Below are 27,264 nucleotides of genomic sequence, written 5' to 3' on the forward strand. Positions count from 1 at the left end.
TGCAGGTTTTTGTGCAGACCCCTGTCAGAGCGAGATGTTATCTGTGAAATTCCCAGCTGGATCTATGCCCACATTCCTGCGCTTGCAAAATTGAACCATGGGGACTCGGAGTGATGATTCACACACAACTGCATTGTTTATACATTTTAGGTTTCTTGGTAAACACAGAAAAAGTTGTATTACAGAGTGAGTGTGAAAGGCAGCACCTTCCTGAACATCCCAACTGGGAGCTAAGGTGCTGAAGGGAGTTTTATGGTCTCCAAGAATTTGTTCTTCCCCCATCCCTGGTTCTCCCACTGGCACAGCTACCCATGTGCTTTCCACATCACAGAAGCTGCAGTGACCTGTTGGGTCATTGAGTTCCTCTCACAGCCAGCGAGGGATTGTCTTGTACATTTGCTTTAAAAATGCCTCTAAGCACTCACTGCATCCAGATGTGAGCACACAAGTCTCTTGGAACTGGTGAGGAAACAGCAATAAAATGGCTGGGCAGGGTAAAGCCATACCAGCTTCTGCTGGGCACAAAAACAGCTCTCAGTGCTCTGAGCTCTCATAAGAAAACTAACTCAGATGGGAAATTCAGATGATTCATCCTCATTTTCTTAATTTAAAAATGGCCAGAGATTTATCAATAAATACTGATCATAAATGAGTGTTATATTTCTATATGTACAGTTAATTAAAAAGAAATAATTACATTATTATTTATAACAAACTATGAAAAACAGGTGGAGAAAAAATTGATTCTAAGCTAATCAATTCTAGGTCTTCATTCTTGTGAGACAAGAGATCTATACAGACAAAAAGTGCCCCACTAACTATCCCAGCTCCCTGGCAGGACGTGACCTGAGCTGAGAAAGTTCTGCTTGTGCAAGGAACACTGAGAGTCCAGGCATTTTTCTACAGTAGAAGACTTTATAACTGCCTTTCAGTTTGCACCATAAAAACATTGTAGATCTTTAAGATGGTTATATTCTTGCCAGGCATTTTATTTCACAACAGCTAAAAAAATTGTGCAGATGTTTTCCAAACTTTTCCGAGCAGCTGCTCCCAACGTTTCAAAGTGCAGCTCCAAAAGGACTCAAGCTGCCTTTTCAAGAGCCACTGCAGGAAGAGCTGAATCCTCCCAATTATTTCATTGAGTTTGAAGGGGAGAAAAGACCTTTTCCCCACCTCTGCACATTCCTAATATTAACCCAATTTGTACCAAATGAAACTGTGAGGAGCAGCAATGCCAAACCCAGCGTTCAGGGCTCATGAGTCAGGCCTCCAACAATCATGAGACTGGATTTTAAATCATGCAGTCAGCCTCCCGCCCTCAAAGTTGCATCATTTTTGTCTGTCTGAATTTTGAAAACCCAAAACATCCGGGTTTGTATTTTTAACATTTTGTTTTTTTCTTGGATTGGACCTGAAAAGTTCAGTAAGAAAAGTCACCTGCACAGGGACTTTTAAATTGCTATTCATATTCCAAGAACTGCAATGAAATTGCAAAGAATTTGCAAAAGCCTCGAGCTGCCATGTGGATGTGAGCTAGTTCAGTGATGAATATTCAATTACATCATGCTCATTCTGAAGGGATGAAATCCTCATTATGAGGATTTTGTCACTCTCCCTAAGTGTGAGGGCAAACACTCACCTTGCTGTAGGTACAACTCCTCTCAGCAAAGCCTGGACACGAGCCCAGCTCAGTGCTCCACCTCTGCTGGGAATTACTGGGATTCATTTTGAGGTGGTCAACAGAGCAAGCAAGCAGGCTGAGCTTGTACAATTGCTGACCCTTAAATTCCTTTCTATTTCCCCATATTCATGTTCATATTTGTTCTGTCAGCTACCCCAGCAGGAACAAACCCCACAGATGTGTGCCCATGCACAGCCACCCCACAAACCCCCCCAGTGAAGGAGCTGCTGCTGGTTCCCTGGCTTGGCCTGAGCTGTGCTGATTCCAGGCTTTTACTCCAGCAGAGCTGTGTCTCTACGAGGCCTTTCACCATAATAGCTGTGTTAGCAAAATAAAATTAAAAAAAAAAATAACCCAACCACCTTAACCAGCACAGCTCTGTGGTGAGCTGCTGGAGGGTAAAAAAGCCCTGCTCGAGGTTTCCAGAGAGCACTCCTCTGTTCAATGCAAAGTGGAGAATTTAGCACCAGAATGAGTTAACCCCCTGTCCTATTTTACACACATTATATAAACCATTTTCTACCCGCGCATCTCTCATCACCAAAGTCACCATTTTCAAAAACTGTTGTCAAAACTGTTGTGAATTTGAGTGCACTGAAAGAAGTTCTGTGTGAAGCACCCAGAGTCCCTCCCAGCTTGCAGGAAGATGCCTTCTCCTCTCACCCTGCACGTGCTCACACACCAGCTTTGCTCTGTCCCCAGATTGTCCCCAAGGAACGAGAATGCTCCTGGCAGAGCTGGCCCAGCGCTGGTGACCTGCCAGCCATCGATGCTCAGGGAAGCACCCCCAAGCCTTGGACAGCCAGGAGTGAAAGGAGTGAGCCTGGGGAAAGGCAGGGGAAGGAGAGGAGCTCTGCCTGGCCCTCTCTTTACCTGTTTTCACCTACAGCACAGCCAGTGCTGCCCCAGCTCCTGCACACCTGGGGGACCTGCAGGTCTGGGATTCCCCAGGAAAGTCACAGTTTTGCCACCAGTTACCAGTTTTTGCCTCAGCTGGAGCCAAGTCCCTGAAAAGCTCTGATCCTGCTTCACCCCTCTGTGAGAGCTGGGGACTAGACTGTCTGCCTCCTTCTGCAGGGAAATAACTTTAATTCATTACCATTGCTCTGCACTCGAGTGAAAAATGTTATTGTTATTATCCCTTTAAACTGAAAGTGGATTGAAGGAATAAAAGTAAATGTATGGTCTATTTTGGCAGATGCCTCCCAACAGATGGGTGTCTATGGTGTTCTTTGTGAGAGCTGGCTGCTGCCTGTGATTCAGACTGTCTAAGGAATGCCATGAGCTTGGAGTAAATGGACAGCAAGTCTGGGAAAGCACTTTATTGTGGTTTAGAAGCTTTCAATTCCCAACTGCACGAACAAGTTCTTTTTTTTTCAAGTAACTCTTTGCCAGTATTTCAAAACCATCACCGAAATTTGCCTGATGCCTGCCGAGAAGGGAGCGCTTTTGGCTGATAACAGCCAGTCTTCAAAGGGCAACCTTCAAACCCCCAGCCCTGCACCTGGGGCTTGGGGCAGCAGGTCCTGGTGGGACCCTGCCCATGGAGGGGCAGCAGGGCCCCTGTGCCCCCCGAGCAGCTCTGGGCTCTGCCTGTTCCTCGTGCTCTGCACAGGAAACGCTTTGTGACACAGCTCGCCTGTGGGCACTCGCTGCGCCAATTAAAGATTCCTGAGCTCCAGAACAAAGAGGTGCCAGCGGAACCCATGGTTTTAATCACTCGATTCATTCTCTTCCGTCCTCTACTGCTGATTTGGGATGTATGGGATTTTCTTTCCCTCGCTTTGTTTTGCTTTGCATGCTTTGAGGCAGCTGCTCAGAAAGGCTGCTGGGGAAAGGGCAATCTTCAAATGGGGCTGGATTTGTCTGGGCTTTTTAACTGGGAATTGTTTTAGAGGTGAAGAAGATCAGATGGAGCCTGCTATAACAATACAAATACTTAATTCTTATTCAGGTATGCAAGTGTAGGAGCTTTTCTGAGAATCCACGTGTGTGTTACTAACACAAATTAATTAATGCTTAACTGTACAAGAGGGAAGGATAAGGCACTTTTTAATAATGGGAAACTGAAGTACAGGGAAGTTAAATACTTTGCTGAAAGACCAAGCTCAGACTCAACCCAGACCTTTCTCCTAATAGACTGATCTTTCTGCTTCCTGCCAACAGACTCCAGGGTTTGGGGAGCAGAATCACTTTTCTGCTCTCCTTTTATCCTGCCTCTAGAAAAGCAATGCCTAGGACGGGGGCATGGAGATCCTAACACAACACAAACCTACAAGAGCAGTGATCCAAAGAGAAAGCTGCAGTGTACCCAGGGAGTGCTGCAAGGTCCCAGCAGAGAACAGAAAATCTGTAATAATGTGAGTCAGAGCTTCAGGAATGAGCCTGATGAATACATAGATTTGCTAGAGCGTTTGAGCAAAATGTTTTGGAGAACGTACAGGCTTCACTCTTAGTCAAAACTCTGCCTGAGCAGAAGTGACCACACCTTCTATGAAAAGTAGTTCTAATTAAAAACAGAGCATGGCTTTTTTAGATGCAAATTGTTGCTCAAAACTGAACCCCAGCCCATTTGTAGGATTCAAATTCACCCCCATTGAAAATGCCAGGAAACAAGAACATTTTCCCTCTGCCCTGTCTTGCTACTCAACTCTGTGCATGGACACAAGATGAAAACAATGACAAACCAACCTAAAATATGTCCCTAAAGCCAGCATCCTCTGTGCTGTCTGTGCATGGGCTCGAGTAGTGTTTAGAGAGGAAAGCAGCTTCTCCCCAGCCAGGCAGGACCAGCTGCCAGTGCAGCTCCTGAGGGTTTCCCAGTGGAAACAGCCCCAGAGCAGCTCTGTCACCCCCTCCACCACAGCAGCATGCTCAGGACGTGCCAGCATCCAGCCAGGGCCCCCAGGACTCCCCTGGAGCAGCACCCTGGGCTCTGACAGTCCCAGGAGAGCCCTGGAGGCACTCCCTGCCCTAGGAGAACAGAGCTGGCCAGAAATGAAAGCTCCCTCCTGAACGTGAAGGAAAGAAGGGATTTGAATTTCACCTCCTGGTACGGTGGGGACAGACTGAGGGTTTTCTCGCTGTAGAATGAAAGAACAGGAGGGAAGTGCAGGGATGGAACACACTCTGAGTGCTGCAGGAGGAGCAGAACTGCACACACCAACACCCAGCTGGTCAGGGAGAGATCTCCAGCGCTGGCTGATGTGCAAGGACCACACTCACATCCTGCACAGCCGCTTTCCGCAGAAATCTCTGACGTGCCTGGGGCTTTCTGTGAAACACCTGAGCTTGCTATGAAACATCCACACTGATCAGCAGCCTGATAAACCACTACACAGCATCTGCCTTGCTCTTCTCCTCCCCAAAAGACATTGCTGTGAACCAAAAATAATTGAGAGCTGCTGGATCCAGCAGACACTTTGGAGTGTCAGATGTGGTCAGACAGTTACTATTTGAATAATGACAATCATTTTTCTTTGCAAAGTTCAGCCTGGCAGCTGAACTGAAAAGATCTCAGTCTAAGGCAGGCAAGGTGATAACACTTAAGCCACACAACCACGATCTGTGTGAGGAATTGAGCCTTGTGCTCATGTCCCAGACAGGGAACTGGCCCATGGCAGCTGAGCTGTGTCCCCAGGGCTGCACAGGAGCCTCTGGTTCTGCAGGAGAGCACAATCAGAGCCCCCAGCCCTTGGTCACCCCCTCGTGATCCTGCCCCACCAGGGGATTGCAGACAGAGCTGCAAACAACTACAGCTTGAACTGGGTTTGTGCTTTAAAGAGTTCATCCCAGTGCCCTCAGGGTGCTGCAGGAACTACATTCTATTTGTCAACATCTGTGGTTGTTTGGGTAACTTTTACCATCGTGGGTAGTTTGGTTATGAATAATATTAAGGTGAGGCCTTGGCTCATGAGCTTATTGCTCTGTCACCCCAGGGCTTTCAGTTGCATTTGAGGCTGATCCCTGCCTGCCAGCACTAGCCTGGACACCTGCTGCATCCTCCAGGATCTCCTGACACCCAGGGTGTCACCACTCCCAAAACAATTCCAACTGCAGTGGAGCTCTGGCCACCCCAGCCCACTGGGGCTCCCTCAGTGCCCCAAGAGGCAGCAGCTCCAGGAGGGAGGAACAGCAGCCTGGCCATGCCCAGGTCACCCTGGCAGAGCTCAGAACAGAAACACAGCCCAGGACACCGAGGATGTGGTTTAACCATGAGAGGAGGGCACAGCAGCAAAGGGACGGAAGCTGGACCGCCGGCAGAACTCCGGAGAAAGGAGAACAAGGCAGAGGGAGGAGGAAGATGGGGGAAGGGAGGAAGAGCAAAGGGAACTGAGAGACAGAGCAGGGATTGCCCAAGAGCCTGGGCAGCAGCAGCACTCAGCTCGTGCCAAGCCTGCTGGGGAAGCACCAGATCCGTGTCTGTCCGTGAAAATCACTGCAAGACCTCACAGATCACTTTATCTCACAAGAGCTTTCTGGATAAAAGGGATTTAAGGGCAAAGCCTCCATAATCCTTTGGGCTGGCTTTCTTTTAATACTATAAAGCACAAACCCAAACTTTCTAGTCAGGAAAAACACGGCTTTTGTTATGTTCTGAGTCACTCTTACCCAGCAGCAAACAATGTGGCTTTTCAATTCAAGTCCTGAACATTTCAGCATGAAATGCTTTGCAAAGCCCTAAAGTAAATGACAATTGTCCAAGTCACACTTCCAGCTGATATAAACTCACTGAGGTCAGTAAAGAGACTGCATGTGCCCCATCTTGCCTGGCCTGATTTGGGTGGCATGATTGATAAACTAATCTCTAGCTGAAATCAATTCAAGATGAACCAGTCAGCCAAGGAGAAGCCTGGGATTTCATTATTAATTGCTGCTGTTCTGCCTAATGGCTCCTCTTAGGGAGGCTGAGTGCATTCTTGGTGAGCTGTACTGCAGCTGGTCTGATTCAAAACTCAGGAAAATTAACTTTGTAGTCCACCTTGGGAGTTCTTTTAAGTGAACTGTGACTTGACTTTGAAGTTAGCTTTTACTTCAAGATTCCTTCTTTTCTCCTTCTTACACAAGGTGTGTACCAATTTTATTATATTTTTAGAAATGTGGAAGAATCTCTCAGCTTCTCATATTAAAATTACCCTAAATAACAGCATTTAGTTCTCCTGTCAGAAGGATTCCCTTGCCTTCTTATCATGCTCAATTCCCTGAATGAAAAGCAAATCTCCCAAGTTAAATTTAGGACTCCACAATCTCCTGCTCAGAGAAAGGAGCCAGTAAAAACTCCCCAGATTTTCCTGTGATGGCACCAAAGCTGCATCAAGCACTCTGCAAACAGAGCTAACAGAGGAAACCATCCAAACTCTGCCCACAAACCCAGCAGTGAAGGCTGCACACCTTACAGAGCACTCAGGACCCAAGCTGAAGAAAGTACAACTTTCACAGGCACAGTTTCACAACACCAGGTAAGTGCAGTAAAAATGCCAGTAAAAATGGGTGCTTAGGGCACATCCTGGTGCCCATCCAGGACATCAGGCCTGAATTGCCTGCCCTGAGAGCAGAGTTACTTCCTGCACATGAACATCCTGTATTTGCAGCAACATTTCCAGCAGCCTCACTCTGCTCCCACTAAAATCAATGCTGGGTTTGCTGCTGCTCTCAGTGACTGCAGTGTCCAGCTGCACTATTAATTCTGCATCGATTTCCTCCTGCCAGAAACATGCTTTAATAAAAGAAACAATCAACAAGATTGCCAATATCTGCCTACCTAAGAATAAGCAGGATATGTTCAAAGAAAGCTTTACTCTAACTTATGCTCATTCCTAAAGGCTAAATCAGCTGGCTCACAACAAAGGAACAGCATTGTTTCACTTATCAATGTCCCACTGTTCATCTAGAACATCTGCAATGGTTTTGCCTGCAGCACTACCCCATTCATTACAGGCCTTGATAGATTGCTCAATGGGCTTTTTTTTTTTTGGTACAAAATGTACAAGAGCATTTTACAAAGTGGACTTTGCCCTGATATGAAAAATAAAATAAAATAATTAAGCATGTTTTGTTTCAGATCCGCCATTTTCCAAACTGGCGATGGAACCTTGGGCAAAGGGGAACAAAATGGGACCAGCTCAACGTGGCACGGGGCAAGCAGAGGGTTCTCGTGGCTGAGTGGCCAAAGAGCTTTGCCATCTACCAGAAATGGAAGGCCCAAATCCAGCCTGAATGCCCAGCAAACATCCACACCCATCCCAGGGGGCCACGCCGAGGAACGGGGAACTGAGAGCTCTAACCTCGCCCCCTCCCTCCAACCAAGCAGCCCCAGAGAGGGGCACAGCACTTACCATCATCCAGGTACGCCTGGTCCAGGTTCTGCTCCTGCTTGATGGTCACTCCTGCCGGCAGCACCTCCTTCTGCTCGCTCCCTGGTGGCCCGTTCTTGGCTGCCCGCTGGCCGGGGGCCGCCTGCTGCTGGATGACGGTGGGGTACGAGCTGGGGCTGAGCCTCTGCGCCTGGCTGGCCTGGGGCTGGCTGGATCTCGACACGTTGGACGTGAAATTTTCACAGCACATGATGTGCTGGAACTCCTGGTGGCTGCCACACCTCAGCTGCTGGTTGGTTGGAGAGTAGTGGATGACAGGAGAGGACTGCTGGTGGCCTGGGGAGTGCTGCAGCACGGCTCCAGCTTGGGCTGGAGACCCCGCGTGCACCAGCACGGACCGGTGGGCATCTGCAATGGCAACTGGTGTGGCCATCAGGTTGGGCTGCTGGTAGCCCAGCTGGCTGGGGCTCAGGCTCTTGCTCCTTTGGTAAATGACAGCTGGGTTCTGCTGGTGGTAGCGTGAGTCGGGAGAGGAGAGGCCTGAGCGCAGCTGCTGGCAAGGAGCCATGGTGGCCACGAGGCAGGAAGGGGACTCGGTGGCCAGCGTGTGCTGTGAATAGTAAGGCTGTGTTACTGTCCCCAGAGCACTGTGCACTGGACTGCAGATTAGGGCTGGATCATAGTCATCAATGGGCTCTGTTTTGATTGATGGTACTAGAATAAAGCATGCAAAGGACGTTATTCGTAACGAGCTGAGGAGAAACAGAGATGTTTTCCTTGAAGTAACAAGAGATTTAAGCCTTTTACAAGATCTGTGTGTGTAAATTCATTATGTCCCAAGCACTGAGTTTAATAAATCACCCACATGCAACCACAGGAAAGAGTCATCCAAGAACTCTGTGCTAAGAGTTCTTGAAAAATCTTAAATGTACTAACGAACCACAAATTGCTAAAATTGAAAAATTCAACACTGCAGCTCCTGTTTTAATTCATTTAAGGGCCATTCTGGAACACAGACAAAACAAGAAGTCATGGATAGGTGTTTCGTGCAGTGCTTCCATCTCCAAGAGACTGAATCAATAGAAATCCCAGGACATAAACAACTCCCCATCTTTCTGGCAAACATTTCACAAGTGACCAAAGGCAGAGCTGAACTATTTCAGAGCTTCTGTCTCTGCTGCACAAAGTTTCCTCAGTGCTGAGAGCTGAAGGCCCATCTGACACCATCATTTAAAAGACCATGATTTAGTAAGAGTTGTGTGAATCCTGGTGGGGCCAATGATGGTCCTCTACATTTCCAATGATTTTTTGGTCAAATCTTCCCCAAAACTCACTACAGAAACACCATAGAATGGGAACCACACAGTGGTAATGCAAAATTCCTTTCTGGAAGTAAAGATTCCTTCTCCTAAGTGGTCTGTGTTAGGGATTGCATGGAGATAGAAGTGTGCTCCTCAATACTATTCCAGAGCAGAACAATTTACTAACAGTACAAACCCTGCACACTGGAGATACCCTATAGAGCTCATAAATTCAGGGAGAGGACAGGAGATTTTCAGACTGGAGGAGACCAAAATAAGAGTTGGAACAAATGTTTGCCTGTCCTTAGAGATAAATCAAATTAAAACATCATTTGAAGCTTGCATAAAATCTGGTGCTGTTATTTTATGCTTTCTGGTTTCCACAAACACAATACTCTGATTTTCTCACAATATTTTTCCCCTAGCCAAAGCTGAGAAATTCTGGGAATCTCATTAGTAATCCTGTTGCATTTATTGTAACATGGCTCACCAATCCCCCAGAGGAAGAACATCACAAAAGCATTCATATTCTCCTCAACTAGCCTCATTCTGAAGAATATATATGGCTTGCCTTCCTCCATCCCAAGCCCTTTCCCAGATCTGATGTTTTCTTATTGCTGGACACGTCAGAGAAGGCAACACTCATGGTTTTCAGAGGGTCACATCATGTCCCAGACTGAGCCTCTTCCCACTGAGGCTCTTGGCAAACTTCCCCCAGGGCAGCATCAGCCCATCACCAAGATAACAGATAACTGACACCTCAAACTGATGGAAATTCCTGATCATGAATCACAGGCATCTCTTATTTAAACCAAGCAGTTGTTGAGTGCTGAGCTGAATTGAATTAGCAACATTTAGATCCTCAAAGAACAGCAAGACAACAACAGAGCAGGAAATCAAAACTTGCTCATGAAGTTAGGCAATGAGTGGGTGATTGGTGAAATTACCTGGGTGATAGGTGAAATGCTGGGGTTGGCTTCTTTTTCTTTTGCCATTGATGACGTAGAAATTCACCTTCACGGCTGTGCGGATGTGCTTGTTCCTGTACTCGGGTACCTCCACGAACAGCATGCTCTGCAACGACAGGGACAGCCAGGAATGCAGCAGGGCTGAGCTTCTGTGTGCAGCTCCCCTTGCTACACCTCCCTGCACAGCAAGAGGGGTCCCCTATTCACCCCCATGAGAAGGGTATGAGGAAAAAGGGGAGATGGCAAAAGAGCAGAAGATTTTTGGTCCCAGCAAGTTGGGGTTATGGAATGTGCCCCTCCTGCACTTGGAGGTGTCCTGGACATGGAGAGAGAAGTCTATAAATAAAACATGAAATGGTGACAAATGCAGAAGCACTCACTGGCAATCCCACAGTGCTTGATAAAGGAGTGTGCACTGCAGAATTCCCTCTTTTTGTCACAGTAACTCCACTGCTCTGCAGGCTCCTGCTTTCTGCACTGCAGACCCCGCTGGCACCCGGGGCAGGCCCATGGCAGTGCCACTGCTGGCTCCTGACAGCTCTGCCCACAGCAGGGGAACCCAGAGAGAGGCTCCTTCCCTCCCAAAATCAGTGTTCAGCTGCAGCCTGCAGAGGACACAGCTCCCAGGGTGGCACAGGGGGAGTGGGGACAGCGTCCTGCAGAGGACACAGCTCCCAGGGTGGCACAGGGGGAGTGGGGACAGCGTCCTGCAGAGGACACAGCTCCCAGGGTGGCACAGAGGGACTGGGGACAGCGTCCTGCAGAGGACACAGCTCCCAGGGTGGCACAGGGGGAGTGGGGACAGCGTCCTGCAGAGGACACAGCTCCCAGGGTGGCACAGGGGGAGTGGGGACAGCGTCCTGCAGAGCTGGGGCTGGCACTGTGGGGTCTGCAGGACACAGATCCAGCAGTGGCTGCCTCTGCTGGGGGCTGCTGCTGCAGGAATCGATTCTTCCTGCAGCACACACTGCTCATTGTGGCATTGCTGCTCTTTCTGCTCCTAAGATGCTCTTTGGAATCTCCCCCTTGAACAGCAGCTGCAGGACAGCACACCCAGTGCTTGCATACTTACAGGCTGGCTCTTATCCTTGTCCACTGTTGCCTCCATTTCCCAGATCTGCTGCCCATCTAGAAGAATATCACAGCATTAACCTCACTGTGGGGTTTTTTTAATTCATAGAACTTATTAAATAACAGAGAGAGAGACAAATCAAAGGCATTAAATTAGCAAAGATCTCAAAACTGAATTAATTTCAAGCACCTTCCCAGTCCTAAGCAAAAGCAACAGTAATTTATTTAAACACACCACTGAACACTTCTCTCGCCAGGGAAGAGCTTACAAACATATTAAAATTAAATGTTTATGTAGAAATTAGCCAAATTGAGGAATGAAATATTTAGCACAGGTGCAACATCTGCTTTTCACCAGGCCTGGGTCCAGCCAGCCAGACTGGAGGAGGGCACCAGGGGGTCACAGAACTCCCTAATGGTCACACTGGGTCAGCAGCTCAGCAAACTCTGCTGCCCTAAGCCAAGATTCCCATTTGGACTCCCACAGAATGCCACTGACAGCCCTAAAGCTGTGGTAAAGCACCAAATATTCACTGTACACAGTGCAAAAGCACTTCACTGTATGTGGGACAGCCTCTACCCTGAACACTGCAAGCTTTGCTGCCCTCAATTATTACATCCACACAGCTTGTCTCCATCCTGAGTTACACAAAATTACATTTAGAGACGAAAATAAAATTTCATCCCCCTGTCTGGAGCACCACCACACTAACCCCTGTACCATAAGAGTGTATCAGTAGTGACAGGACATTCATTTACAGACTGCCTGCTTCCTCTGGTTACAAATATTCCTTAAATATAGAAACATTTTTTTTTGCAGTGCTTTCCTTATTTTTTTAATTTTTTTTTTTTTTTTTTAGGTTTTAATCTTTACCCCTTTGATTCTCATATTCCATTGAGCCTTTTAGCCAAGCAATTTGCAGAAGTACTAATGGGGGGAAAAAAATTGCCTCATACCTTTCTGAAAGCTTGCTTTTAAACTGGCCAGGGGACATGGATGCCAAGGACCTGATGGACTGGGAGTGCTGCAGCTGTCTGCTTTAGGGGAGCAGCTCTGCCTGCTCTGGGGCTGCCCAGAACGAGGGGGAAAATCTCCTAAACCCAGTCCTTCTCACAGAGCTATTTATTTTTCCCAACTCTTGGAAGTTCTGCAAGAGCTGCCTTTGTCCTCTGTTATTTAAGCACTTCTGCTTCTGGCAAAAAGGGAAATGAAAGAGTATTTTTAAATGCATTTTGCATTTTTTCTGTTGTCGTGCTCTTTGTTCTGTGCTGGGCCCAGACAATGAGCTGACAGATGTGCCAGCTCTTGGGCAGCCTCTTCCCCAGCTGGGCTCTGGGGCCAGGACACAGCCCTGGGGTCCCTGTCTGCCCTGGTTCTGTGGGGGACAGAACCTCAAACCTGCTCCCCACACCTGGGACAGAACCTCACCTGTCCCCCACACCTGGGACAGAACCTCACCTGCCCAGCTCTGGGGACAGAACCTCAAACCTGCTCCCCACACCTGGGACAGAACCTCACCTGGACAGCCCTGGGGACAGAACCTCACCTGTCCAGCCCTGGGGACAGAACCTCACCTGTCCCCCACACCTGGGACAGAACCTCACCTGGACAGCCCTGGGGACAGAACCTCACCTGCCCAGCCCTGGGGACAGAACCTCACCTGGCCCCCACACCTGGGACACCTCTGGGCACAGGCAGCTTTTCCTGGAGCTCTCAGCTCCCAGCCCTCCCTCCCTCGGGATGGGGCAGGGGGACACCCAGCCCTGCTGGGCTCCCTCAGCCCCATCCTCCCCTGGGGAATGTGGCTCCACAGGAGATCCCAGCTGCTCCTGCTGCAAGGAGGGAACACTGAACAACTCCGAGTTTTCTCTGTTTTGAAGTGTTCCCTCCTGTGAGTCAGTTCTCTTTCCTCTCGTGGGGCTGAGTGGCTGCTGGGGCTGTGTCACTGGAGCCAGCACATCCCAAGGGGCTGCTGCAAAGGCATGGAAATGATTCCATTTTTTAATGTCATTTAACAGAAGCATCCACTTTGGCCAGGGCTATATTCAATCTACACCCCTGTTAATGCAGCCAGCACCTCGCTGCTGTTGGGACACAAACAGGGAAGGGGGAAGCCAAAATACTGAGGGGTTAATCCAGCAAATCCTTGTCTGATTATGAGGCAGTAAATGCTCAGTGGGGAGACTCCTAGGTGACCTTTGAGAAAAGAAACCATCCCAGTGTGTGTCAAGGAACCTCCCCACACTCCTAGATGCCCCAAAGGATAATTTTTAGAGTTCTCTGAGGAAAAAAGAACAAGAAAATACATCATAAAGTAAGAGCTGTGATAGAGACACACATCAGAGCTGTCTCAGCAATGCCACATGAAGATGTCCTGGCAACAAGGACAGCCAAGCAGGAATATTTGACACTGGTTTTGCTCCAGGCAGAATGTTTTCATCTTTGTGCTGCTAAATTCAAACAGTCTGTGCAGATACAACAGCACTAGCTTCACAAAGAAGGTGGAAATCAAAAGGATTTGTTGGTCCAAAATGCATAAACTAAAGCAGAAACGGGCCTCCAAGTCATGTGCCACATTCAAGAAGCCTGGGGAACACATGCAACCACAACCACAGGGGATTTGATTTAGTAACTGAGCCACTGAAACTGCACTAAAAGCTAATGAAGCCAACCATAAAAATCAAATTATGTTCAAGCTGAGTCCAAAGTCTGTGTGGGTCAAAAGCAAGAATGAGAAAAAGCAAACAAGAAATAAATGTATTTGGGGTTATCGTTCCAACAATGATAGATGCTTCTGTTTGGATATATTCCATATTTGTGGCAGCTGAGCAGGTTTCTAACAGATCTGTCAGCAGCAGCAATCCCTGCTCTTTGAGCACTGAAGCCCTGTTGAATGTAAGCACTCTGCATTCACTCCCTGACCTTTATGCTTAAATATGATGATGTGGCTCCATCTGTCTCACTGCCTCACTTTAGCTCGAGACAATCAATATTTGCTTTTCCTTTAACTGCTCTGGATATGCACATTATGGGGAGCTTTTGGCAGAAGGATGAGGGAAGGCTGTGAGGAAAATTAAAGATGCAATTGCATTCAGAAGTCTCTCTCTCTCTCTCTCTACTTTAACCTGTTCTTTCTCCTGGTAATGAAAAGAAAACTTTTGATTATGCACATTCTGGGAGCTACTGGAGAGCAGGAGGAATAAACTGACAAGTCTCAGGATCATTTCAGGAAATTCTGAATAGAGAAAACCTGCACCAAACTGTCAACACATTTATCACCCTTAGAACGTGCATAAATGCAAATTTTTTTAGGAGGGAATTAAAGTGGATGTTTGGAGAAAGTCCTCAACAAAAAAGGAGATTCTTTTTTTAAGGATGTACTAAAAATCCCAAGGCTGATGTGACAGTGGAGAACAGCCCCCAGCACAAAACCTGTCACACCAGAGGCTCTTCCCTGGAACCCAGGTGGTGCCTGGGCACCAGAAACATCTTCAGCTTTGAGCAGCAGGTTGTGCTCAACCCTCCAGACCTTCATTACCTTAATCAACCCTCTGGCCTTAATTACCCCACAATTCTGGCAGGCCACAAAGGGGACAAACAGCTCCTGCCTGGAAACCCAGGAGACTAAACCCCAGCTTGATTAATAATTTAATCTAAAGTCTACAAGTGCAGATAGCTGCTTACTGCACAGAATTAAACCTGCCTCAACAATGGACAGGACAGAGAACTGCAGAAGATCACTCAGGGACCCAGGTCCACGTGTGTGGTGCCTTTCAAACTGTACCTCCAGCACAGGGAATTCAATCCCTGGTCTGGAAAGGGCAGCAGTTGCACTCAAGATGATAAAATATTCTTGGATTTAGACCCTGAGGTCTTACCAGCCATGGCTGCCTCGTGCAATATTTTTACTGTTGTGGTTCCCTGCTCATTTAATGGTTTGTCTTCGTTGGCAAGTCTTTAACACCACAGGTCAGTGAAATGTTCAGGAAATAGAGATTTTTGTGCTGCTTCAGGGCTATGAGACTTAGCATTAAACCCTGATGAGAGATCTGATTGTGCCAGCGCTCTTTGGGGGAATGAATGAGTTGTTGGAAGAAAGTAATTCTACCCTTTCTAACTCAAACTGCAACCATACCTAAAGTCTTGCTTCAAACTGGGGGAAATCAAAACGTCAGTCTGCATTAGGAACATTTTGGGTGATTCTCTGCAGCCCCTCATAGGACTTTTTTTAATTAGCCAATTAAAGGTTTTCTGAACCAGTTACAGCCTTTACACATTATTCAGGATCCCTTACTCATGACTTTGGGGTCAGTAACTAGCAGAGAAACAAACTCACTGCTTTATTTGAACAAGCATGACTGATGGACTGAGAGGCTCAGGAAATGTTCTTTGCAGCTCTCTGCAGCTGAAGACTAAATATACTATTGTGCTGATTCTGGATGGGATTCCATGCCTGCATGTGATTTTAGGCCTGCAAATGCACATTGCTTTTCAGTCAAGCATTACACAAATTAATGAACAACCTGTTCCTGGCTCCCCAAAGAAAGCCTGGTGAGCAGAGGGGCAGGGCTCTGACATTTCTGCACAGCCTCCTGGGCCTGCAGGGAATTGTCCCCATTCACTCTGATTCTTGGAAGGTCTTCCAAAAAAGCACAACAATTATCTCTGTCAGCTTTTATCAGGAGATGACAGACATTTCTGGAAAACAAAGAAGGGCTTTTAGAGCCACCCCAAGAACAAAGGGAGAGCAGTGAATGGTTTCCAGTAGGACAAAACCACTCTGGGAAGCAGAAACCTTACAGGGATTCACCCAGAATCTCTGCTGCTCTGGACAAATTCCAGACAAACTCAGGGACAAATTCTGATTTCAGCTGGGAAGTCACTCTGCTTCAAGCCAGCACAAGGTTGCTCAGCATCTGGTCCTGCAGCTGTCTCCTTCTAAGCTATTACCTCAAAATAATGTTCAAACTTCCCATCAAACACAGCATGAACATATTTAAAACTCATGAAAAGTAGAACTGTTAAATTTATTCCTTTTTTTCCAAGGATTTCTGTTTCTTTCTGAAGCAAGACTGCCCACTGCAGTTAATGGAGCTCTGTTTGCTATGAGCCAGTGCCTTCCCTGCACTGAGGACACAAGTTTGAGTCACCAAGGCCAAAGATACAAGGCAAGGTCTGGGAGGTAAAAGGGCAAGGGATTAGTCATCCACCAGCCAGCCCAGCCCCAAATCTGACATTTTGCACAGTGAGAACAAGTCTAGAGGCGAATTCTCCCCATCCATTGTTGAGGAATTCAATTCCCATTAAAATAAAACATAAATACAGTAGTTGAAGAGTGAAGCAGGAGGAACAGTATTTCATTCCAGAGCTCTTCCAAATGATTCCTTATGCCAATTCATCAGAATAGATTTGTTGTTTTTTTAAGATTATAAGTGTGTGTTTTTGTGTGTGTGTGTGTGTGTATAAATTATTAAACAAAAGCTTCTCTCAAAATAAAACCACTGGGAACCTCCATGTAATAAAATGAGTCACACCAGGATGCGATGACTAAGTGGGAGAACAGGGAATTCCACTCCCCATGCCAGCTTTCTTCATGATCAATTTTCTGTCAACAGGTGATGGGAGCTTGTCTCTCTGCCTTTTGTTTATGCCAAGAATTATGATTATTTTTCAATATTCTCCCTAAACAATTAAGCTGAATAATCAGGACCAGGCACAGTTCCATCAGGCGCCCCCATAGTAAACAGTGAGCCAGGGAATCCAGGCCAGTAGTGGCTGCCTGTGTTAATAAGGATTTACCAGCTGTAAAATTCCAAAATCTTGTGTCATACGGGGAAACCTTCCAAAACACTGGATTCCACCCTGTCTCGCTGAGTCTCTAACAGCTATGGCAACTCCGTTTCTGCAGCCACACTCTCCTGCATTTTTCTCTGGGTGAGCCTTAGATTTTTTCCTGTTTTGCAGTGTTTTTCTGGAATCCCTGGTCGGGCGATTGCCCCGGAAGATTAGGAGAACACCTGGGGCAGGCAGCACATTGCAGCCAGGGGAAAGCTTTGGGGAGAAAGGTTTGCTGCCTTTCAGCAGCTACAGCAGCAAGGAGAGGCACAAGGTGCCTCATTACCCTGAAACTTTCTAATTTGCACAGCACAACCAGGCAAACCAATCCTCCTGATTAATACTTGTTAGCCTCATATTCAATATTTAAAGTTGTTTATTTGTTCAAGTAGCAAAGATCATTTTTGAATTAACTGGGGAAAACACTGAAAGTTTTTTTTTAATTTTTGTCTATTTTACCTTGAGTTTGCCTGAGAAGATTGCATCATTAATGTTGCATTATTAAGTTCACAGAGTTAACTGCTGAAAATAGTTTGCTATTTTCTGCAGACTACAGAAAGGGATTGAGCTTGCTGTTTGGAGCACGGTGAGGAACTGACCCAGCAGAAAAGGGGAACACTGCTGTAGACAGAGCTGGAATTTCCTTTCACTCTCCCACAGCGAGCATGATCTTACCATCAAACCAAGACAGCAGCAGCCTTCTCTTCATGTGAAACCTGCCCTGATGCCTTCCCACCACGGTGTCCTGTAGGGCACTGTCCTGCAGGATCCCTGGAAGCCCCTGGCACACATTCCATGGCTCGTTTCCAGTGTCTGGGGTGCAGCAGCTGGACACTGTGCAGAGCCTCAGCCCCACTGAGCCCCACTGAGCCCCACTGAGCCTGCCCTGGCTGGGCTCTCCCGCAGCCAGGACACGGCCACGTGTGTCCCAGCACCGCTGCTGGGCTCCAGAGCTGGACACTGCTCTGTCCCAGGGGCTGTGCACACCTGGGGGCTGGCACACCCCACTTCAAAGGGCAGCACCTCCTCTCCTCACCCTGCCCGAGCTGGAGATTTATGGTGGAGCCGCTCCAAGGATGGACGCTGTGTTTGGGTTGTTCCTCCACCACCCACGTTGTCCTAGCGATGATTCACGGTGTCCATGTGGCCACCAGAAGAGCTTGGCAGGAGAAATCACAGTCCATTTGCACTTTTCTCCCCGAGAAACACGAACCTCCTCTATCACTGACAGCAGAGCAGCAGTAACCAGTACACAAATGGGAGTAAACACAATGCAACCAGCATCTGACTCCCAAATTATTACATGTCAATTAAAATAAATAAAAGGGGGAATTCCAAATCTCTTCTTTTCTTTAACTGCACTGTAAGATCTGGACCTCAGCCAAACACTAACACCCTTGACCTGCACCCTATTCCAAGTCCTTGACAGCTCCAAGACTGCTTTTCAAGCTTTCTCTCCCAGATCAAAATTAAAAGGACACAGTCCCCAGTCTAGTTGCTTCCTCTGACCTATTTTAGTTTAGCTGGGCTCAGTTTTGTGTCTCCAAGTTCAGATCTTCAGACTCCATCAGCCAAACTCTGCTTTTGTGTGCTGGGCTTAGGGAATTCATGAGCTCCCCTGGCTCACAGCAGCTATTTTACAGATTTTATGATCACGCAAGATCATGATTTTATGATCGGCAAGAGATCGGAACCCAAGGCCTGCATGCCAATAAACCTCAGCATTCAGAAACTGAGTGCTATTTATGCATCAGCATTTCAAACACAAGCACTTTATCCCCTCAGAGCACCGAGCTCCAGCCCCTTGGCTCCGTTTCCTGCTGCCGTTTCCTGTCGTGAGCCGAAGCTGAGCTGTCCCAGCCCTGTCCCCAGCGAGCTCCCTGCCACCGCCTGCGGCTCGCGTGACACTCACAGCGACATCCCCACACACTTCTGGGAATTGCCCTTCTTTTCCAGGTATTTCTATGGAAAAATATACATATCTGCAGCTCTGTGAAAAGCCAAATGGATCCTGCTCATTCCTGCTCACAGAGACATGTATTTTTGTCACAAATGTGACCAGTTCCACGTTCCTCTGAGTTGCTAGTGGTGGGTGAAGAATTGTCTGCAAGCTCCAGAGGAAATGGAAAGAGGTTCTGAACGTTCCCCTGAGGGATGAAACCTAATTTACAGTTGTGACCCCAAAATGCAGGTCCCTGGGTTTTGTAAAGCTGACACCCACCCAGCCCCACTTCACCCAGATCCCAGGGGCACCCAGAATTTGGAGGAACAATTAACAGGAGAAAATCTGGCTGCACAAAAATCCTTGAAAAAATATTTTTTTTTGGGGGGTGGGAGAAAAAGAGCCTTGCCACTCTCACCTTAAACACTGGACACCCAAGCCAAGGAGCTCTGTGGAGCCTGGCGTGCCCAAAGCTGTGGGATGGTTACCTACACCGCTGTTCTCTGTGTTATCAGCACAGCTAGAACTGGTGGCAAAATGGGAAATCCAGCACCACCTGCTAGCACAGACAAGGTTTGTGAGCTGCTAAAATGAAACTCCAAGCAAACCAAGCTTCCCCTGCGAGCTTGCTGCATCTTCCTGCCTCGACAAAGGTGTGATTGTTTCACAGGCTCCGGGCAGCGGCGCGCTCTGGAAGAGACACGGCGCGCTGCGGCTGGGCTCAGGCAGAGCTGGGCTGCCACCCACCCCCAGCACGCTGCTTGTGGCTCACCCTGGCCCTGAGCAGCTCCTCAGCACTTTCTGCACGGGCTCTGCAGGGCAGGGCAGCCCTGGGTGAGCTGCTGCTCCTTCCACCCAGCACTGCTCCATCGGCACCTGGGGCTGCACGGCTGGGCTCACTGCTCCGGGCTCCTGCAGCCCCCGGCAGTGGCAACCACAGACAGACATCCAGCTATCCTAAATATCCTAAATATCCTAGATATCCTAAATATCCTAGATATTTAAAACTGTCTACAGTGCAGAAGGAGGGAGGCTCAAATTCTCAGGAGATCCTGATTTTCAGGTGAGCTGGGACACTCAGTCTCTGACGAGCCAGGACAAAGCAATTCTCAGTTTGCTGCACTCAGCCCATGCATGATCTGCACGTCCAGCTCAGCTTCTTAACCTTCCTCACCTCAGGATGTACCTACTAAATAAAGAAATCTTCATTTAGAAGCACTTGGGGCACTGATCTCAGAGGTGCTGCTGCACTCTGGAGCACACAGAGAACCACTCAGCACGAGTCCCCCAGATAACCACTGCAAACCACACAGACTCCTGAGTCAGCCCAAGGATTTGACTCTGCACCTCCCATCCTCTGAACTGCCCTTCTGCCAATCCTTTATTCAGAGTCCAGCAGACTGAGACTGCCTGCAGAGGCTGGGGAAAGGCAGGATATGGAACACCAGCAAGCAAATCCCTGCTCCAGACTGGGCACTGCCGCTGGGATCAGTCCTGTCTCTCCCCTACCAGGAGGTAAAATAAGAGGGAAAAAAACCCTGCAGTTTCCCCAGCAGCGAAGAAAAGCTTTGGATTTAGTGTGGAAAATGTTGTTGTTCTTTTTACTTTCTAACATCTCTTCCAGCCAGAGCCTTCTCTGCTCTCGTATGGAAATAGGGGCAGGGCTTTTGGGATGTTTCCTCGAAATGGCATCAGGAGCCACCTCCTTTGAGTGTGGATCATCTCCTGTAGTTACTGCAAAACATTCTTGGGACAGGTAGCACTGCAGGCTGCCAAGATGTTCCCATGTCCCTTCCCAAGGCGCTGACATGGTGGAACAGTGGCAGCACAGTGGGAAGGAATTAATCCATGGGCTTGAAAGGAAACAGAGAGTGCCAAAAGAATTCCTCTGGCTGCACAGGCTCAGCTGAACCTCCACAGCTCTTCAGAGCCTTTCATACCTGCAAAAGCAGCCTGGCTTGCTGCTGGTATGGGAAGGAGCTGGGACCTACAGAATGCTTTTTGTCCCCCACGTCACCAGCTGCTGCCCATGGATGTTCATGAATGCACATTCATTTTTGGCTTGATTCTCACTTTTTTCCAGTGGCATTACCCATAGACCATGCACATGCTGCTCACTTGGGCAATACAATCTCTTAAACTCCTTGCAGGTCACCTGATATATCACTTAAGGTGCCTCTACATCAGTTCATTGACAGAAAACTTCCAAGCACCAAGTTTTCTTAACAGCACAAAGGGAACAAAAAGTTTACAATAAAAAATATGGGAGGAAAAGGGATGGATTCTTGTATCTCATTACATGCATAAAAATAATTTTATATAAAAAGACACATTATGTTTGCTTTTTCTGCACAGATTTCTAAAGGGAACAAAATACCTGTAGTTCACATCAGTAAAAAAATGTTCATTTCAATGATGATTTCTACAGTAGCATTCACTAAGCACGAGATGAAACAAGCACAGAGGCACATGTAGTGCTCATCTCCTTTCTCTGATAACAAATCCTGTCCCTGCTGATTCCCAGTGCCTGGATTCTTGTGAAGCAACAACACAAACAGCTGCTCCCAAGTGTAACTTTACTCACATGGATTTACTTACATGAACTTGAATGGGACTACTCACTTGAATAGAGTTAATCATGAGCACAAATCTAATGATGAGATTTGGCACTACAGATCTGCCTTATCCTGTTAGGGAAAGTTGGGAAAAACCTGCCTTACCTGATGTTTTTTCTGTGAACACCACCTTGGACTCTGCTGTGAAATTCTGTCCAGTGAGAATCATCTGCTGTCCTCCATAAACCAGGCAGCTGTCAATGTCTTGTCTTTCAACCATTGGAAGCTCATGAGCAGACCTTTGGGCTGTGGACAAATTGCAAACATGAATGAAACCAACTCTGTTTTACCAGGACTTTCCAGATCTTCCCAGAACTATCCACAGATTGATCTTGTCATCGTTACCATCCGCTGACTGCCAAAGCAGCTTCTCCAGGGTGCTAAATTTAGGCCTGAGAGGGAAAAATAAACTTACTCAAGGCATTTTATTTGGAAACATTCAGGAGTTGGCTGCAGTGGTTCAGCTGTGCTGGCCCTGCTCCTTGTCCTTGAGAAAGGACAGCCTGGATGAATGAGCTGAGACTTGCCCATGCCTGTTTCCAAGTCAACGGCCAAATTTTCAAGTGCAGGCACACTACAGCCCTAGAGCCCAAAAATTCCACCTGCACAGAGGATTCCACTGAATAACACTGAATTCCTTCAGAGGGGGAAAAAAAATTAAAAATGAACCTCTTCTCCAAAATCCCACTGCCTCCCACAGGGGGCTGCCAACAACAGCTCCATCTCCATCCCCGTGTGCGGGCACCGAGCCCTGGCTCGCAGGAGGGGCAGCCACGAAGCCCCAGCCATGATCAGGAGGGGTCACAGCAGGACTGCTGCAGCCCAGGCTTCTTCCAAGCATGTTCTGCAGAAGCCTGAACATCTGAGGAGCAGGGCCCTGTGTCACAGACAGTCTGACTATGAAAGGCAAGGCAAGGTAGGGCGGGATCCAGATGGACACGGACGCCATCAAGGCTTTCTGAGGTCTTTACTGTCCTTGGCCATGAATTTGGAGTGTGACTTTAGCAAATTATTCTTTCCTCCCCCAGCCAGAAAACCAGGACAGCAGCATCTCTCCAGCTCCTTTCCTCTGATCCCATTAGAACAGCCACTTTCATGGTCAGGAAAGCTCTGGAGAGCCCTGGCCACCATCCCTGCAGGGCCATCCCAAGTGCTTGCCATCAAGAGGCGGGAGCTGAAGAAAGTGAAGATGTGAGAACTGCTCAGACAGCTGGAAAATATCAGGAGCTTCCCTGTGAGCAGAGCAGGTGGGCAGCAGCTTGGGGCTGGTGAACTGTGAGTTCATGACCTGCACTCAAACTCCTCCAGACTCATCCACCCCAACTGGAAGGGCCTCCAGAGGATCCTGCTCATCTCTTCCCCAGCTGCCTTGGCTGGGTTTTAGCTCTCCCTGACAGAGACCCCGAGCACTTGTGTCTTCACTAAGCACCGCTGGCTGCTGAGCCAGCAATGAGGAAATGTGATGCTGGATGTGCAGGGCTGGCCCTGATCACAGGCAGGCAGGCTGTGACCTGACCTGGCACTGCTCTTCTGCTCTGCAGCCCTCGCACTGACAGAATTCTCTCATCACCTGCAGAAAACGTTGGAATGTTTGGTGAGAAAACTCAAGCCTTAAATCTTTCACAGCAACTTTTCTAGCTCTGCTGAGCCCTTCAGGCATGAGACAGAGATTTTGCTCTTATTAAAGAATAGAGGTAATTCAAGAGTTGTAACTTTCTTATGCCATTTGAGAGGCATTTTTGAAATCTATTTAAAACTATCTTAGGACTCATTGTTCTTTTCAAGTATATAACATTTGGGCTAATATGCTGTCAGTTAAGAATATATATTTAGATTATTATCAAAGAAGCTGATAATTTCTTTCCCAAAATTCTAACATTTTTAATGGGCTCCTAATTGGAATTATCACAAAGACAGATCTGTAACCTCAAAGGCTTAAGACAAAATGACACTTAAATAGCAATCATCAAAAAGCATGTCTGCAACAGTCAAGACAAAACATTTAAGTGTTTAAGCACTGCCCTGGACACACTTTATTCCTATTCAATCACCAAATTTCACTTCCAAAACATCCTAAATCATCAAAATTCCAGATTAACTGACATCTCTTTCCAGCTTCATCGTGTTAATAGAGGGCTTGGTACCTGCCATCCACAGATCAGTGGTTTCCATGGCTTTTTCCACATAAGGAAGGACAAATTTTATCCTGGATGTGACTCTGACCCATCTCAATTAGGTTTGGAGCTGCTGCACCTGGCCTGACTTTGGGCATCTCCAGAGCTGAGCTTGCCCTGAGACAAGAGGAGGTGCAGACCTGCTGGGCCCCAGATGTGCTGCAGAACAATCCCATTTGCAGGAGCAAATGCAGGATTTTCCATTTTCCAAGGTCCTTTTTTCCACCCAAGCCTGTAAGAAGGCTTCACCCCCTTCCCCATCTCCACCAAGAGGTTCAAGGTTCAGTGTGGAGCTGTCTCAATAGGATTATTTTTTTTTCCTCTGCAAGAAATATTAATTGCTAATAAATCCCCTTCCTCTAAGGCTCACGATGGGTGCACTGCATGCAATAATTTCACACTATTCCTTCTCTTCCCCCAGGGGCTGGCACTTCATAAAGTGACCTACAGCTACTGGAGTTTATGAGCTTTGAATAAACAAAACACTGTTGATTTAACCAGTTGGGGTGTTTACTTTCAATAGCAACAGTTACTGACATAAGGCAGCAAAGCAAATGCTATAGAAATACTCACACTTGGCCTGAAGCAGTGTGTCAGCCTATTAACAGGGGACATTATTTTTCTATTTTATTTGACTGTTTGCAAATCAAGATGTCATGGATTGGTGGTGCCAAGAAATACAATGCATGCAGTGACACAAGACAGAAGGGGAGCCACTGTCTGAGACCCTGCAGCACCTCCAGGGAGCTCAGCCTGCAGGGAGCTCTGCTCCCCCAGCCCACCCAGGCTCCCACTCTTGCCAGGGCTCTCAGCCCCTCCCTGAGCCAGCAGCTGGAGAGAAGGTGAGGATGGCCAGAGCCAGCAGTGAACACCTCAGCTGGGATGCAGACTGACCAGCAGGGACTGTGCCAATGCAGGCAAAGGTGGGCCTTGCTTCCCCACCTGCCCGCAGTGTCCACACCTCTCCTTTCGCAGCAGAGGGGAGATCTGGCTTTTAGAGGAAAAAAAACACGGGGTCTTTTGGGAAAACTGATTACCTGGAGAAGTCTGTGGCACCCATTGCTGCTGGGACAAGGGACAATCTCAGCTGGAGAAACCTGGTCTAGTGGAAGGTGTTCCTGCCTGTGCCCAGGGTGGCACTGGATGGTCCCCTCCAAGCCAAGACATTCTATAATTCTGTAATGAACTCCTGCTGGAGTGAAGCCCCTCCACACTCTCTCCAACACCTGCAGCACTGACTTCAGACCTCAGGTTCTCTGTGGTCCCCACTGCAGACAGCAGAGATTTTATCCTTGTGCTAACAGGAGGAGCAGGACTGAGGCTCACGTGCAGCTCAGTGGGGACAAAGCCACTGCTGCCTCGGATTGACTCCCAAAAACGTGGCTGTTTAAGAGGGGTGGGGTCACAACTGGCACCCCAGTGCAGTGGTCTCACCAGAACAAATATTCAGATCCCTCTCTGGACAGATCTGTCCTTACCCTGCCTAGAGCAGCCCCAGTTCACCCCAGCTTGCTGGAAGCCTTCGAGCTGGGACTCACCACCCCTGACGTGTCTTTCCCACCTTCCAAAGGCTCTTCATCCAGAGCATGGATCAAGATTCCTGTTGGGTTTGAGAGGAGCAGATAGAGCAGGATGTCTGCTACTAAAATAACCCTGACCCCTGGAAGCAATAGCAGAGGTGTAATTTGCTATGGGATTAATTCTTCCACCTCAGTGCAAACCTCAATGAGCCAAAGAAAATATTTCATTCCTGCTGTCACACGGGGTTTATTGGCCACGAGCTGCCTGTGGTAGGATTGATAGGAGCAGAGCTGCTGTGCTCACCACTTATCCAACTCATTAATGTTGGAGGGCCTTTGATCCCCTCCATCACTCCCTGAAGCATCCTGAGCTCTGCAGTGGAAGACAAAGGCTGGGCAGCCGTGGGAGGACCAAGGGCAGGAGACATCTCCAACAGCCAGGGAGACACCAGCAAGACACCACCCTAGAGAGAATCAAACTTCTGATGGGAGGGATGGGATCATTTACCTCCTGGTGGGAGTATGGAGCAGTGGAAGACTTATGAACCAAGTAAATAAAGCTAATTTCCAGCCCTCGTGGGGAAACCTTGAAAATGTGGTCTAAACGCTCTGAAAAGAAGAACGCAGTGTGACTGACAACAGTTTCTAATTTGCTGCCAGCAAGACTTAATCAGCAGTTTGTGCAGAGCCATCCAAGCAAAAAAGCACCAAAAATAGAGAGCTTTTCTCCACCTCCTCCTCTGCAGATAATTGATGATGTCCTCGCAAAGGAGGAGTGACAAGCTGCGATGGCAGCAGTGTCAGATAAGTGTGATACTTTCTATGAACCGCAGCCAGCTCACCAAGGCAGCGTGTGATTAATGACAGGAAAACCATGGCTTCGCTTCACTTCTCTGTCACTCATCTCTGTGGCTGTGCACAGCACTGCCCTGCAATCCCTTCTGGAGGGGATCTGCTCGCCTGAAACCCTGCCCAGCAGCCCACTGTGCTCTGCTGGGGTGACTGCTTTTACCACCACTACAGATAAGAAGGGAACAGGAGTTACCCCTTGGCTCTGACTTAAACACTGAAGTGCTTTGGTTGCACGTTCAAAGTGGCAAACGTTGTCAGAATTAGCTTTTACATTCTGTGCTTCAAGAGAGAGAAAAGGTCCTTCAGAGAAAGCACCAGTTTTCCTGTCAGCTGCACTTGCAGCAGCTGTGTGACTGTCTTGAAGTTGAAATGAAGGGGGGGAAAAAATTCATTTAATTCAACTGGAAACCACGATACTCCCATAATAATCATGGTTATGGTTAAACTTGCATCTAGGTATCTCCCAAGTGCAAAGAGACCATTTGTTTCTGTTTTTCTAGCTGAAAAAAGCAGGGCTCCCTCCTGCCTGCTGCTGTGTTCCAAGCAGCACAACTCCCAGCCGAGGAAAAGCACTGGCTGCCTTGCCAAGACAACATTCTTCTACATGACTAGCTCTTTCCTCTGTAGTTATTAATGTGTCACAAATCATAGGCTCAGATTGTCTAATATTATGGGAAAATCTACTAGAAGGAGAGAAAAATAAAGGAAACTTCCAGGGAAATTGATTAAAGGGAAATAAGAAATTTGACCCAATTTAATGGAACAAAATACGGTCAATAATAGAAGCTATTTAAATTCCTCTTAGATGGACACACGGTTCTTTAGCAATAAGTTTTGTTTGTTTTGCTTTTTTACCACCTCGGAACATCTATTATAAGAACAAGATTTTAGTCTCCTTCTCTCGTGCCAAGTGCAATTTAAGTTTGCATTTTAAGGGATTCATGAGCACAGCTCAGGGTCAGCAAACATGGATTCTAAAGCAAGAACTGT

At 47.6% G+C, this 27,264-nt stretch overlaps 1 protein-coding gene across 19 annotated transcripts in view; it reads right to left on the reverse strand.

The window, feature by feature from the left end:
- NFATC2 (nuclear factor of activated T cells 2) overlaps positions 1–27,264 on the reverse strand; it is an 84,529-nt gene that overhangs the window by 22,867 nt on the left and 34,398 nt on the right. For 15 of the 19 annotated variants that reach the window (XR_015276917.1, XM_086852580.1, XM_086852592.1 and 12 more), the window contains exons 6-9: positions 21,834–21,974; positions 11,337–11,392; positions 10,244–10,370; positions 8,017–8,709 (exon numbers count right to left, since the gene is read on the reverse strand). Coding sequence is in view for 18 of the 19 variants with exons in the window: in XM_086852580.1 (XP_086708706.1) it covers positions 8,017–8,709; positions 10,244–10,370; positions 11,337–11,392; positions 21,834–21,974 (1,017 nt within the window). In the remaining variant the exon portion in view is untranslated. Of the gene's footprint in view, positions 1–2,988; positions 7,398–8,016; positions 8,710–10,243; positions 10,371–11,336; positions 11,393–21,833; positions 21,975–27,264 lie in introns of those variants that run through there. The other 4 variants (XM_086852582.1, XM_086852593.1, XM_086852583.1 and 1 more) reach the window with 1 other exon arrangement.

This window comes from Cyanistes caeruleus, chromosome 16 (assembly GCF_971803275.1).
Source record: "Cyanistes caeruleus chromosome 16, bCyaCae1.hap1.1, whole genome shotgun sequence".
Taxonomy (NCBI): Eukaryota; Metazoa; Chordata; class Aves; order Passeriformes; family Paridae; genus Cyanistes; species Cyanistes caeruleus.